The sequence below is a fragment of the Castor canadensis genome, chromosome 4 (genome assembly GCF_047511655.1).
Source record: "Castor canadensis chromosome 4, mCasCan1.hap1v2, whole genome shotgun sequence".
Classification (NCBI taxonomy): Eukaryota; Metazoa; Chordata; class Mammalia; order Rodentia; family Castoridae; genus Castor; species Castor canadensis.
In genome coordinates this window covers 172,631,599-172,646,687 of record NC_133389.1, presented here as the reverse complement: position 1 = coordinate 172,646,687, position 15,089 = coordinate 172,631,599, and the positions used below count along the sequence as shown (strand labels likewise).

The following is a 15,089-nucleotide window of genomic DNA, read 5'->3' as shown; positions in this document are numbered from 1 at the left end:
ATGATCAGATTTTTAAGATTAGCAACACTCTAGCTTTGTACTGTGGAATTTAGCATAAGGAAGGCTCCCTAGGGCCAAGGGTCAAGAGTTCACACTAATCCTTTTTGTGTCTGCACATTAACCCTTAAAAGAGGCACTGCTGTTCTTGCATAGGAGCCCCTGGCCAGACACAAACACAGTGTGCTCTTCCATGCCCTGTGACTATTGCTTCTTTATCTAGTTGGTTTTCATTCTTTTTCTTCTCACATACTCTACAATTTAGTTTTGTAATGTACTAGTCTTCAAAAAAAGTTTGACTTATACCGAATACTCATACTTCCGAGACCTTAGAATTTAAGTATTGGAAGATTATATTTTCATGGATTCAATGGATTTTTTCCATGAAATATACTTGAATGAAACAGAGAGACTTTTAGACCTTTCTTCTTCAGTCTCAGACCTAGGGGTTTCTGTTCATTTGAAACTATCTCATATATCAACTCACAACCCCCCAGGGGCACAAAACTCTGGAATGACTTCACTTATTTAGCTGAATAGCTTCCATAGACCAAGTTTCTGTGATTTTAGAATAACAAGAAGGAAGGGAGGGAGAGAAAGAGGAGGAGGGAAAGAGAGGGAGGGAGAGAAGAAAGGAGAGAGAAAAGGAAAGAGGGAGAGAAGGAGGGAGGAAGGACGGAAGGAAGGCAGGCTAAGGAGCAAGGGAGGGAAGGTCGATAAAAGGAAGAGAGGGAAACAGGGAGGGAGGGAGAAAAGAGTACTGAAGCCTAGGGAAACACATTTTACACCAACACAGATTATGATAATTCCTTAAATGTCAGCTACTCAAGAGTCTTTTGAAGCCCTCCATTGATTTCACAAGGAAGTAGGTCAGGACTGCTTTTAACTGGAGAAGCCTCATGGTGCAGGTTTCATTTAACTGTAAGGAGTGCATATTAAAAATTCATGTGCAAAGCAAACCTCTGCTTAATTAGCATCTGGATAAAGACTTTACTAGGAAAGTGATGGAAGTTAATACAAAGATGAAAAAATAGCGCTTCCACAATTGTTTCTGCATCTGTAGCCCTTCCCTTATGAAAATATTCTAGAAGGTCATTTGCTAGTCATGCCTTCTATGTGAGTTAATCTGTATTTAGGAGTTTAGCATTCTTTCTATGTCTTTGTGGTTGCACACATGTTTTAAAATAAAACTTGAGTATTTGCTATTTTTTTCTGATGTTCCATTTTTCAAATGGTAAGCTTAATTTTTTGGCATCTTAAGTAATCACTTTAAAAGGACATAAGATCCTATTTGAATGTGCTTAAAACAGCACTTCACAAATCATACTTTTAACAATCTTTCATCTACATACTAAGTGTTTCTGATGGTAAGTGCTCAAGTCTTCTTGATTTCCACCTAATTATTTGGATAATACTGTACCTTCTTGAAAGCCAAGTTTTTATTTTAAAAGCTAAATCATTCATAACCAGAATATCAAAATATTCAGTATATTTGAAAAATACATCCACAATTGGATCAAAATGATTTCCTTTCTTTTTCTGGTAAATTATCTTTCACAGTCATGTTGTCAAGTGCTCAGTCCTTTGTGTAAAGAAGATGTCTTCTTTGTTCTAAGGGCTGGTCTATTTAAGGACGGGGGCTCCATCAGGGTGATTCAAGGCTTAGATCCCACTCAGCAACCTTAAAGCAACTTGCCTCCCCTGGGAACAGAGAATGCTTACATCCTCTCTACTTCTTTCTGCTCCTAATATCAGGCACCAGGATTGTCCACTTAGATGTCTGACCCCAACTCTAATGGAAGAGAAAGTTGCTCAAACAACCAGGAATCTCTGAAAGTATAATTTGGTTTTTATTTTTGTCTTTTAGTAAAACTTAATCTTTCCATGTGTACCTTAAGGTCTAACAATCACCCCCTAGAGTTGCATAACAGTTAATATTTTAAAGATACTTCCCTGTAAAAGATTTTGTTTACATTTTTATAACAATATTGTAATGTAAATATTAAAAAACTCAGACTGAGAAAGTTTAACTTGCCCTAAAAGAACAGCTATAGATGGTGAATCTATCTTTTCCCCCTGGGACGTTAGACCAAACAAAGCAATGTTTAAAAACAAAAATAGTATACAAATGAAGATACATGTTTATTCACTCTTTCTTTTAACTTTTGATCATCTGAAAATTAAACAGTAAATGGACCATACTAAATACCATTCACAACCTAGCTAATAACTTTACCATTTACACCATGATGTTAATACTGCTTCCAAAATTAATTGGTGAAAGTCTGTGTTCTGCTATTTTCCATAGACTTCACTTTAATTTTTATTTTGATATTTAGATTAGGCTATGAGTACTTGCTTTCATTTTCACTGCTGACTATTGTCTACTCTCTCCCAAGCATAACTGTACTGATGCTCCTTTTGACTATTGTAAATGCAAATTAAGTGAACCTTGGTTTTCTATGGATATTTCTTGGAGCAGTTGGTTCTTAACTACTTTAACTACTGTTGATCTTAGCATAATATGTAGAACTCGGGTTGTTATCAATGCTTGGTAGTCATAGTAATTCTGTTAGACTTCGTTATTAGGCATAGCTTTGGAAAAACAGTAAATCCATAAATATAAGCTTAGGCAAAATATAATCATTAGGACCATGGGCACTGAAAAGAAATTAAAAATATAGCTGTGCCCATCAAAAACTTACATGAACTTCACTCAGTCATTTGATTATTCAACAGACACTTTTGAGTATGTGTTTACATGAGAAAATGTACAAGTTGCTACAATTAGAATGCCTCAGTATATATCTTGATAATATAGTAGAGAAGACAAACATTTTAACTGATAATTAAAACACCAACAGAAGAGTGTTTTTATACATATAAGTAAAGGAGCAGAGCCACAAAAAGGAAGAAGAAAGAACAGAGTCCAAAAAGGATTGCTAATGAGGATATCACACTGGAAATCAGTAAATCTTCGTGCAGCGTGATCCACAAGGTCAGATATTCCATGAAAATTTAAGAGAACCATGAGGGGAGGAAGATTCTAGAACCAGAGACCAATTGGAAAGCCTTGCCTGACATGGGCTGAGAAGAATAATTCAGGTTGTAGGGGATTAAAGATGGAATGCGGGAGGGAAAAGGAAGGCATCGAATACAGACATGCACTTCAGTGGTTTGGTTTTGGGAAAAAATGAAGAAATATGGTTGGATGTAGAAAAAAGCTTTTTCTTTTTTTTTCCCCCTGAAACATTGATGGGGGGTTATTTTAAATTATATTAAATAGCCATAGCTTGGTTCAGAAGCCAAAGTGAATCCTTTAGGCTGGAAGATTATCAATAAACCAAAGGATTACTGTGAGGTATTTAAAAAAACTGATTAGGCTTGAAATTTTTAGACCATTTTGACATTGATGAAAATCTTTCATTATTTTGATACCTCTCACTTGTTAATCATTAGTAAATGGTAATAACTAGTCAGTCAAAAGAAGTTATTATCTATATGTAGAGCTAATTTTGATGTCCAGAATATAACTTATATCAGAGCCTTATTTCAGCTCTGATGATACTCTTAGGGGCTACTAACAACTTATCCTTTCTGAGCCTTCTAACTCTTGGGATTTCTTAGGTGTGTCATGGGAACAAAAAGACACAGTAGAATTATCCACCCCTAATGTTGTGGGCATGTCTAGAGTTAGACAATCCATGGATGCCTCTAATCTTTACTTTATGACTCTTTCTAGCTATTGTTTTGCTACCCGTTTTCTTTCTGACTTAATAATACCAATCCCATTTGTAACAAGAGAATGCATGCAAAACAATGACTAAAAGGGAAATGATATTGAATGCAACTAAAACTTGATCAGTGGAAAAGGAGAAAATGTAAGGCAATACTTTTCCTCTGTCATCAATAGTCAGAAGATTAAAATGTACTTTCAAACTTGAATTTTTCCTTATGTTCAATTGTTCTGACTTTATCTAGCTAGACAATAAATGTTACTTCAAAATCCACATTCCTAGCACTCTTTCTTCTCTCTTTTATTCTCCTTAGTATTTTCATTCCGTTCATTTGGGAATAGTAATGGCCCAGATTCTCTAGTTGGTTGATTTTTCTTCTAGGAGTAGAATATTTAATTAACCTAGCTTCCATTAACAAGCTCCAACCAAGAAATACCATGTACCACTACAGATATCTTATTAATTTGGGGATTGCTAACTACTTACCAAATTCTGAAACACTGATTTTTTTAAATTAACAAACATTTTTCAAATGTTTTATAACTGAAGTTCATTTCATCTGGGAACACAAACACATTCAAAATCACCAGTGACATTATAATAGACTTCTGGATTTATGCATTGCCTTTCCTCTAAAAAGGTTAAATGACTTACTTGAATGCATTCTCATTCTCATTAATGTTTAAGTTCAATAATGCATAATGTTAAGTGGATTGGAGTTCTTTCTTTAAAATGTTAGTCTCTTATTTTCTTTTTAAAAAATGCATTTAAAAAAACCCCTCAAATATCAAAAGGGGATCGATTTTCAGAGTTCATTCATTTGTATAGAAACTACTGATGATTTGAGATCTACAAAATGTCCTACTTTTAAATGCTTGATGGCTATATTCTTTATATCTTTCTCCCTTATAAATCTGCCTGGAAAAGAATGGTCATTCTTTTAAATATGCCACTTAAGAATAAAAGCAATGAATTCAGCATTCAGCTTAGCTCCTTTTGGCTGAATGACAATATTGATTTCAATGTGAAATTTTCTAAGTCATGGAAGCTGATTTTTTTTCATTTAATGATCAAACATTTCTCATATAGCTTTCTTCCTCTCAGTCTCAATAGCATTGCCAAGTCACTATGTGAATTAATTCTACAAGTTCAATAAATATTTATCATGTTTCAACTTTGAGAAAGATTCCATGTTACAGGAATTAAAATGATGAAAAGGAATGGCTTTTGTCCTCCCTTCTCCTTTGTTTTTATGAGCAATCAGACAGAAGATCAAAATTCATTTCATACCACTTTAGGAGTACAAAGAAAGTATTCAAAGACAGTATCATATCAAACTGTGAAATTTAAAATCTCTGAGTTTGGACTTAAGGAATAGAATACCATGGTGTTATGGATTTTCTTGGGTGGGGGAGTCCTTTCAGCAAATGAGAATAGCATCAGACAGAAAGCCTCTGAGGCAGGTGGTTTACTTGAGGATTTGCACATCATCCTGTAGTCCACAGAAGCATCAAATGAGGAGGCAAAAGAGACTCAGAGTATTAATACCTAATACTGCCATTTGAATAGTGAGAAAAGAAATGAAGCAGGTTGGGGTGGTACATGCCTGTGGTCTCAGCTACTCAGAGCATAGAGGTAAGAGGATCATTGTCTGAACCCCTATCTGCAAAGAAAACTAAAAGCAAAAGAATTGTGGATGTGGCTCAAGTGGTACAGCAACTGCAACTGCTTAACAAGTGTAAGGTCGTAAGGTCCTGAGTTCAATTCCCTCTACCATCAAAAAAAAAAAAAAAAACCAAACAAAAACTCACAAAACAAATAGAAAAAGTGAACTGATTTATCTAAAGTCTCAATGCTTATTAAGTCAAGAGAGAAACCACCTCTTGTGACATCCAGCTTTGTCCTAAACTTCTAAATCATACGTAGTTAGAACGTAAGCCCCATACAGGACAGCATGATTTTGGTAATGGGAATTTTCTTACTTAAGTCTAATATTTAATTAATTATAGTTGTTAGTGTTGAGAATCTGTGATAGTACATAAAGGTTGAAATTAAATTTCCAATTTCAACTAACAAAAGAAGGAAAGATATCAGTTCTAGTATATTTCACATGTGTAAAATTAAATATGACTAGGAGAATCTTTTTTTAATAAACCTGAGTAGCTTTCCTCTGAATTGAAAATGTTTTTGCATTTTATAAATCTAAAACAGAGAGAGTTCTTCTTAATGGAAAGAATTGCTGATTAAACTGCTGACAAGAAATTGCACTTAAAGATTCAGCAGTCAGTGAATATAAACACAGGGGATAAACACGTCTGCCTGCATCCATCAAAGACAGCTGAGTCTACCCCCAGAAAGGTGAGCAATTATTTATGAACTTATGTCTTCTTCAGTGATCTGATATTACAATTTTAGGAGAAACTGACAATGTCATGATCCCAATTAACCAAAGAGTCACATGCATTTTCAAAATCAAGGGATTTTACTTATACTTGATTTAATCTCATCATTCTGAAAAGAAATATATTTGGCTTTAAAAAAGAGGAATTAAAAGGAAGCCCATACGTGAAGAAGTATATGTGCTATATATGAATATATATATATGCATCTATATAGTTAATGTTAAGGATAAGTGTCTAATTCTTTAACTACATGTTAATAAAAATCTGTAGAGAAACAAGGAGTTACTGAGAAACATTTACAAATGTCCTTTTGGAGTTCTTTTATTTAAGTCAGTTTCTAGACCAGTGTTGTGAAGAATCTCATTGCCTTTGAGCTTTGGCTGGAGTTTTTGATTAGTTACAGTCAAGATGCAAGCAGTCAAGGACAAAAACCCTATAGCCCTGAGATTCATCTAGTGGGCAGGTCAGTACTGAAAACTGGGCAGTCCAGCACGTATATAAGTTATACTTGGAGGCATTGAGGTCTGCACTCACATCTCTTTGACTACATCATTCTGTGCTTCTGAGGCTCACTGGGCAGACCGCATGCCTTCAGACACAGCTCAGAACCTTGAATCAGAACTATTGCAGTAACCGACATTCTGAAGGGAGATTTGGAGGTTGCTGCAAAAATTTGCTACACTCTTCCTAAACTGATGACCACTGCTAATTAGTCCATGCCATTCATATAGATGTCACTTCCTCTTTTAAGCAGATATCCTTGGGAGTGGTCACACCATGAGCCTTTAGAGTTTTTATGACAGCTAGTGGATTTTAATAGCAATAGGGCAGAGAAAGAAGTTGAAAAGACTGATCAAGAAAAGTAACAATAATTCAAGAAACTTTGGAATCAAATAATCTGATTCAAATCCCAGATTTACTGCCTATATAGGCCTGAGTAAGTTGGTCCTCTGATTCTTCCATCTTTAAAATGGCAATGCTAATATCACCTGGCCAGAACACTGTTACGAGGATTGAATATACAGAAACTCTTAGAAGTGTCTAGAGTAGCATAAATGACATGAAAGTAGGGGGTATGCTACTATTTTAAAGAAAGTATTCCCTAGGGATGGCTTGGCTGCTGCCTTCACTACTGGATTCCTTCATAGCTCCTGCTCTGGACTTAGTTGGTCTTGGCATCGATCTGAGAGAAATCTGCTTGAGGCAGAGGAAGTTTTTGAGAATTTCATAACCTCATTTCCTTATTAACACTGTCAGACCCAGCTCCTAAAATCCTTGACTCAGACATGGTGGAGAGACTACTCCAGGCTCACCTAATGCCTTCATATCATCTTTCTGGTGCCCAACAGGAAAGACTTCCAACATCCTATACTGCCCTCAAGTTTCCTGTGTTCCCACTGCTCTTCTGCACTGACCAGATAATATGACTGAGGGCACTCTTGAGAAAACATACCTTTGGGCCATAGCCCCATCTGAGTGAACCATCCTATTCTGGCTAGATCTCAAGTGGCTTGGATTCACCTTAATGAACATCTAGGTTGGGGGCTGTGGCAGGTGAGCCTCCGGTTTCCTTGCTTGGTACTCTGTCTGAGGGTGTTAAGTGTTGAGGGACTCTAATGAAGGAAGTGGCATGGACTGTCATAACCAAGACCAAGAGAGGACTTTATTCCCAGATAACCCACCACAGGCTCCATTGCTAAATTCAAGATCTCTGGAAGAATCGGTAGGTGGTGAAATGGCTTCTCTGTTGACCCATCGGATCACTCTGAATGTTCTCTGTGAGCTGCAGACATAGGAAAGGAGAGGGGAGGGGTGCAAAGGGAAGGAGAGGGAAAGAAAAAGGAAAAGAAAAAGAAAGAAAAACAGTATCCACACACTTCAAAGCTCTCTGTATTTTCTTTTTTCTGTCTCCCTCCTTTTCTTACATAAAATCTGTCTTTTACTTTGTTACAGGAAAGCAAAGTATTATAGACTTTGCTTACGCACAGATAAATGGTGTTGCTAATATTTACCTGTATGTCATTGAGGAGCTGTTTAATAGAGACATCAATGTTACCAGGCACTGTTGTTAAATAGTTCCATCTCCTGCTCAACCCACTGAGTGTCTCAGAAACATTTTACAATAAGATCTAGGAGGCTATATTTTTTAAAATATCTAGATGAATGTGACACAAGAGGAATATGAGCCATTTACCTATATTGTCTATATCCTTTGCCTTCCCTGCCTTGAGCTACCAAAGGAACTTCTCTGGAGTCTGAGCATGTCCCCAAGGTCCAGGACTGAGAGCAACATCAAATTCAAGGTCTGGCTCAGTTGCCTGTCCCAGCTACTGGAAATAGACAGCCTTGTCAAGGCAAAAATAGTCGAGGTCACTGGTGAGACAGTAAGCATGGGGAACAACCAAAAATCAGTAGGAGAAATGTCCAGAAAGAGTTTCATCTTCATTTAGGATGTTTAGCCAAGCTAACGGACTTTGATCCTGCTGGGTCTTCTGTAATTCTTCACGGTATCTTATGAGATATTCTCAGGTGGTTTGATATATCTTGACTCTCAAATATCTTGGAAGAATTTTGGAATTACAGAGGTCTGAACTCTAACCCCCTGTTCTGGCCAGGTGCTGTAAGTCACCTTGCATCAGAAGTCCTGCCTCAGTCACAGGCTGAGGGTTCTTTTATTCTCATTGTAAATGAGACTTCTAAAATAATTGTAGACTTTCTGTCTCCATTCTTCCCTTTTGCTTCTTAATACCTACCCACTCTTTGTCAGCACCTGTTTTCACAGGAAAGAAAAGGAAGGAAAATAAAGCCCTTAAACTATTTTGCTAAATTTCACTGAAAAAATATTTTAAGTAAGCTAAACACAATGTGTGGTGCCTTCTAAAAGAAAGCAATGATCATTACATGTTTCTCAGGGCAGCTTTCTTTTGGGGAAGCTGACATTCTGGACCCCTCAGATGTAAATCCAGGAATTCCATTCAAACCCTAATAGATGAGTTAAAGTGGCTTTGGAGGCAAAGATCACACAGTTCCTACACTGAATGTAGGGGCACTTTAATTAGTTGAGAGACTCCTGAGATGAGTTTGAGTGCCTGATTTCCTGGTCCACAGCTGGGTAATAATGTGATATTCAATGAGGAAAAGAGTAAAAGGAGAGTATAAGAGGTAAAAAAGGGGAGGAAGGCTAGATGCATCAATAAAACTACCTCCAAAAAAGTGAGAAGACAGGAAAACCACAAGAAACAGACAGAAGAATGCAAGTGAATTTAAATAGCAGAAGAGGGCTCTGTACTCTTAAGCAGCCCCAGAGACCATCCTAGCAGAGATTATAATATATTAATACTAACACACTGCTATTATAAGTGACCTGGAACAATGCTCTACCATGGAGGCCTCTCTTTCTGCACCCAATGACTATCACAACAGTGGCCCTGAATTATCAAGTTAGCCAGAGCATATTAGGAGACTCTTCAGTATTTTTCCTAAAAATGGGACAATGTATACTGTATAAAAATATAGATTCAAAGTATATTTTAAAAATGTCTTTCCCAAATCATTAGTTTTATAAATTAAAAAATATTGTTATTTAAGATTTCTTATAGGAATTGAATTATTAAGATTTAGTTGGAAGAGAACTGAAAAATGTTGAAACATTGCATCTGTGTATGAAGGTAATACAAAGCAATGTGTCATAAGCTGTTGAATAATGGGAGAGAAAGAGTAACTGGGTGTTAATCTCATTAAAGAATGATATGTGATATGTACATGGTACATGTCTGAAATACCAAGGTAACCCCCACACACCCTTGGACTATCAATATACACTTTAAAAAGGATGGACAGGTGCTCACATTGACAGCAAATATACTAAAATTAGAAAGATACAGAGAAGATTAACATGACCCCTATACAAGAATGATATGCAAATTCTTGAAGTGTTTCATATTTTTTTAAAAAGTGAAGGACAGGAAGGTAAAATAGGTTCTGTTCGGGATGGATACCAGTGGGAGGGCATAAGGAAAGGGTGAAGAAGGGCAAAAAGTGGTGGATGTATTTTTGTATTCATGTATGAAAATTGTACCATGAAACCTGTTGAAATTGTTTTAAGAAAAGGAGGATGAAGAAGAATGATAGAGGAGGTGAATCTAGTTAATATATTATAAGCACATATGCAAATGTCACTATGGATCCCTCTGAAAAACTATTATATGCTAATAAACCAAAGAGTCAGTTGGAGTGGTGGCTTTACTAGCAAAGCCTAAATTCATGTGTTAGAAGCTTAATCCCCATTGTGACAATGTTGGGAGGTAGAACCTCTAAGAGGTGGGTTAGGTCATTGGGCTCTGTGCTCATGAATGGGTTAATGCCGCTTATAGAAGTGGGTTAGTTATCGTGAGAGTGGATTTGTTATAAAAGTGAGTTTGGCTCTCTGTTGCTCACTTGCTTTTGTTTTCCCTTGCTCATCCACCTTCTGCCATAAGATGATGTAGTATGAAGATCCTTGCCAGATACGAGAGGGTCCTGCTCTTAGACTTTCCAGCCTCCCAAACCATGAGCCAAATGGATCTCAGTTCTTATAAATGACTCAGTCTCAGGGATTCTCTTACAGCAGCACAAGATGACTAAGAAGTAAGTGTCCTCTGTTTTCCATTTGGTCTTGGCAATTAATCTCTTGATTAATGGTATGCAATTTATTAAATTAAGATGCTCATCCATAGCCTAAGTGGTCTAATGATTCAAGTCAGAGTCAAAAGGGATTTGTAAAATAAGAACACGTGAAGGGAAGACAAACATAACGGACAGAAAATTGGTATCATTTGTGTTTCTAAAGTTTGCCATAAAATATATTTGATCATGGCCTTCTTCTTAGATGATCATGGCCTTCTTCTTAGATGATCATGAAAATGTATAGTGTTAATGTAGGAGTTAACCATTTCTTGCATGCCTCATACAATATCTCTCTCTGCACAAATTTAAACATATATTAATAGTAACCAAATAAAAGAAAAATTATTAGAGTTATAGAGACTATCAAATGCTCACATTTAATCATGATAAAATATGTTACAATGCTGCAGCAATTGGGAAAAATGGCTCCTTTAACAGTTAATGTGAGGACGATATTTAAGCTATTTTGAAGCAAAATGAAATTTATTTGTAATCTAACACATTTGTCTTATTTTATCTCTTTCCTATTGTCTAATACCCATCAACAATTGTAAATCTTTAAGGCATGAAGTTGTTAACATTTGATGTACCTTTTAATGACTTAAAAATATGGGTGAAAGGTATAAGTTTTATTTGACATAGATTTCTTTAGTTAAAACCAAGATTATATTTGTTTTAGATTGAATGCTAAAAAGTTATCCAAACTGATTCTTCCAGTGAAGGGAAAATAGACAGGCTAGTCTTTCTTTTATCTCTAAAATGTAAAAAAATTGTTGAAGTGTTAAAAAACAAATGAGACATCTATTCTGTTCCTAAAGTATCAACAGATGCCTACAAATGCTAAAGGTAAGAGTAAATGGAAGAGTTGTAACAACAATGATCAGTCAACTCTCAATTATAGGCAATTTTCTTTCAATTTTTGTACTATAGAATGTTTCTAAGAACACTTGTGATTTTTTTAGCATATGATAATATCTATTTTCCTCTAGTGTCAAAAAATAGCAATTTGATTATTCACTTATATAATTTGCATTTTTCCTTCCTCCTATTGAATTAGGGAACGATAACAAGGCTATATGGACCTCATGGCATTCCCTTTCTCTGAAGGGTTGCTACATGGTTAATAGCACCTGGAAAGGAATCTAATCCTTGGCTCCTTAAAAGCCATAAAGAGCCTGGTCACTTTTTACACACAGGTTTTATTTTAGAAGCCCACAAAGCTTGTTTTAATGTCAGATAGACAATTTGTGACTATAGCACATAGACTGATTTTAACAGATGGAATTTTCTTGAAATAACTTCATTAGTTAATCATATCTTTTACATATAGTTTTTATAGCTAACTGGCACAGCTGCCAGCTGGACCCACCCAAGGATTCTCCAAAGAAAAGGATAGGTAGGGGGAAAATTTGATAGTTTCACCAATTCTAAGATGAATCTTCTATTAATTTCACATGAGCAGTTAAGGATTTTCAATAAAATATGTGTTGTGCTTGATGTGGACTAGCCCATCTCTCTCTCTCTCTCTCTCTCTCTCTCTCTCTCTGTGTATGTGTGTGATCCTGTGCACAGTAAGTTGTTGGCCTCTGTATAACAGATGCAAGTAGAACCCCCATGTGACAACCAATAATCATTCTGGACATTGCCAAATATCCCTGGGGGCAAAATAGCCCTAGTTGAGAACTACTGCTCTATAGAGAGGTTGCTCCTAATTTTAATTCTTAAAAAAATTTAGAATAATTTTATGTATGCATGTATAAATGTTAACTCCAGTCATGCCTGAAGTATTAGAAACTACTGCCTTTCAGTTAAGTAAATGAAATGTTTTGGAGATGGATTATTTGACTAACTAATTCTTTCATAAATCTCTCTAGGTAAAAACAGAGAACGGTAGGCAAAGTGGCTTGTAACTACCCATGAAAATTAAGAATGTCATTTTTATCTTCATCAAAACCATTTAGGATTTCTTTCCCTTTTGGGACAGTCCTCAGAATGACCACATGAGTAGATATCAAAATTGTGTGGTGGGATCATTTGAGATGCAAATAATTAATTGCTGGTTTAGGTGCCTATGGCATTTTTGAATAAAAGAAACTAGTATAATTTAATGAACTGGACATGGAGAAAATTGGCCTGGATCTGTTTTGACTTCCCTTAATATACTTGTGAAGTAATTTATGTAAGGTGCATAAAAAGATTAGTCCCTTTTGGAGAAACTCCTGACCTTTGAAATTCAGTGGTGAAATGAGTGTTCACCAACTTGCTGATTTTTTAGTAACTTTCATATAAGTGGATCTAGGAGTGTGCTAGAAAAATAAGATGTGAATTGTCATGGGTTTTTAAAAGTGAAACAATAAGTCTATTCTAGTTTATAGTGAATAAAAGAAAACAAAAGGAAGTATGCTGAGGTAATCATTCCTTGTGTTTAAAAAAAAGATTCTAAACTTTTTTCCAAATTGCTTTCTTTACTGCAAAGGTTTTTTGATACAGACTTGCTCAAGCAGTCTTTTAATATAAAATAAAGATAAGTATTGATATTTAATAATTCTGGATGTGAAGGTTCATTTTTCTTCCCTCCAAATCAATGCTTTTACCTAAAACTTTCATAGTGTTTTGTGTTTTCTCTGCTACACTTTCCAGGCCCATTGCAAGAATTTCGATTTTATACACTCGTCCCTGAAAACCATGATTCTTCTTTTTAATAGGATATATTACACTCATGCAGATTGTGGCTTTTTTTAGTTCTTGCAACTCGCATTGCATTAAGATGCATTTTGCATTTTGCCATTGGAGCCCTAAGGAGTGAAGGCCATGCACTCCCAGCTCCGGCTCTGCCTGTGTGTATTGCTCTTCGCTTTCTTTTAGGTCACACCCTACACCTTGGGCCCGCATAGAGGTGTCACACTTACTCTCTGCTGGCTCTTTGGACCGTCGGCCGCTGGACGACTTCCTCAGCAGGCTGCGCCCTGAGGTGAAGAGGCTGGTGAGTTCTTCCAAAGGACTCGTGGGTGTTCTGGACCGGGAGCCGCTCTGAGCCGCGCCATAGGTGTTCACGGAAGCATTGACCATCTTGGCCCCATCTTGCGACACAGGTCTTGGGGTTGAATGAGGCACTGATGGAGAGCTCCTGGAGAGGCTGCCCGAATGCACAGCGTCGTAAGGGGGAGGCCTCTTGAGGCTCAGGGGTGTCAGGGACCTCCCCATGCTCACCGGCGAGGGCGAGGTGGAATGACTTTTCGGATAGCCGTGGGGTGACTGGGTTCGGTACAAGGTGGAAGGGGGCGGAGGGGACGAGGAGAGCACAGAAGCTGCAGAAGCAGCAGGTCCTAGGGCTCCGGTCTGGTCTTTCTCCAGTTTCGCATGGCCGGAGGAGTGAGATGGCAGTGAGGATGGAGACGCTCCAGCCGACTGTTTCATGTAAGACACGTTTTCCAGCACAGGAAGCTTTGTCACCTCCAGTGGGGTTAGCGGAGACTCGTCGGAATTCGGGGAGCAATGCACAGGGGCTGGTGGGAACACCAGCAGTGGGGGTCGATGAGAAAGCAGGTTGGGAAAGGGCGGGGGGATGTCACAAAGCAAACCCTTCGGAGTACATGGCACAGAGGACTTGGCGAAGTCCAAGTCAGGCACCGTGGGAGTAGCACACTGCGAAGAACAACTGTGATGGTCAAGGTCACATTTGGAATCTTGGCCTAAGTCGTCGAAAATGGGGTATTTCATTTCCTCATACACAGCCTCACTCTGGTCATCGTCCTCTTTCCTGAAGTCTCTGAGAATGTTACCCACCATCTCGATGTACACTGGCTCCTCTTCCTCTGGGTCTCCCGCGGGGCTGCTGACCTGGGACAGGGAGGAATCCCGTGGGAGCGATGTCCTCCTCGGGCCATGCTTTTTGATGTATGTTTCATCGAAAGATGTACTAAGCTGAGTGTTTGGATTCCGTTTTGGTTTTGGTGGAGGAATCTTCTTTGAGTATTCATCGCTGTGGGGCCTCGGTTTGGCAGACACTGAGAAAAAACAGTAAAGTAAAATAGGTGAATATAACAGGAAAACATTCAAAAATGATTTGCACTTGAGTTACTGCTACAATCTTTTGGTTGGTGGAGTGGTCAACGTCACTTCTTGCTTGAGGCTTTGACTAAAAATCAACCACACAGACTTTCCCATAGAAAAACATGATGGTAAAAGGAGAATAATTCTCACCTTTAGACTAATTGTATCAACAAGTCAACAATGATAAATGCATTAAAGCTAAGACTATTTATCTCTCTGAAAATTTCTAAATGTA

At 37.4% G+C, this 15,089-nt stretch overlaps 1 protein-coding gene and 1 non-coding gene across 4 annotated transcripts in view; one reads left to right on the top strand and one right to left on the bottom strand.

The window, feature by feature from the left end:
* Positions 1–15,089, bottom strand: part of Nyap2 (neuronal tyrosine-phosphorylated phosphoinositide-3-kinase adaptor 2) — a 252,225-nt gene that overhangs the window by 90,688 nt on the left and 146,448 nt on the right. For all 3 annotated transcript variants that reach the window (XM_074071867.1, XM_020151544.2, XM_074071866.1), the window contains exon 5: positions 13,711–14,808. In XM_074071867.1, coding sequence (XP_073927968.1) covers positions 13,711–14,808 — 1,098 coding nt within the window. The remainder of the gene's footprint in view (positions 1–13,710; positions 14,809–15,089) is intronic.
* On the top strand, positions 9,977–10,083 carry LOC141422820 (U6 spliceosomal RNA). Its single transcript, XR_012447542.1, has one exon. It is a non-coding gene; the product is annotated as a U6 spliceosomal RNA (small nuclear RNA).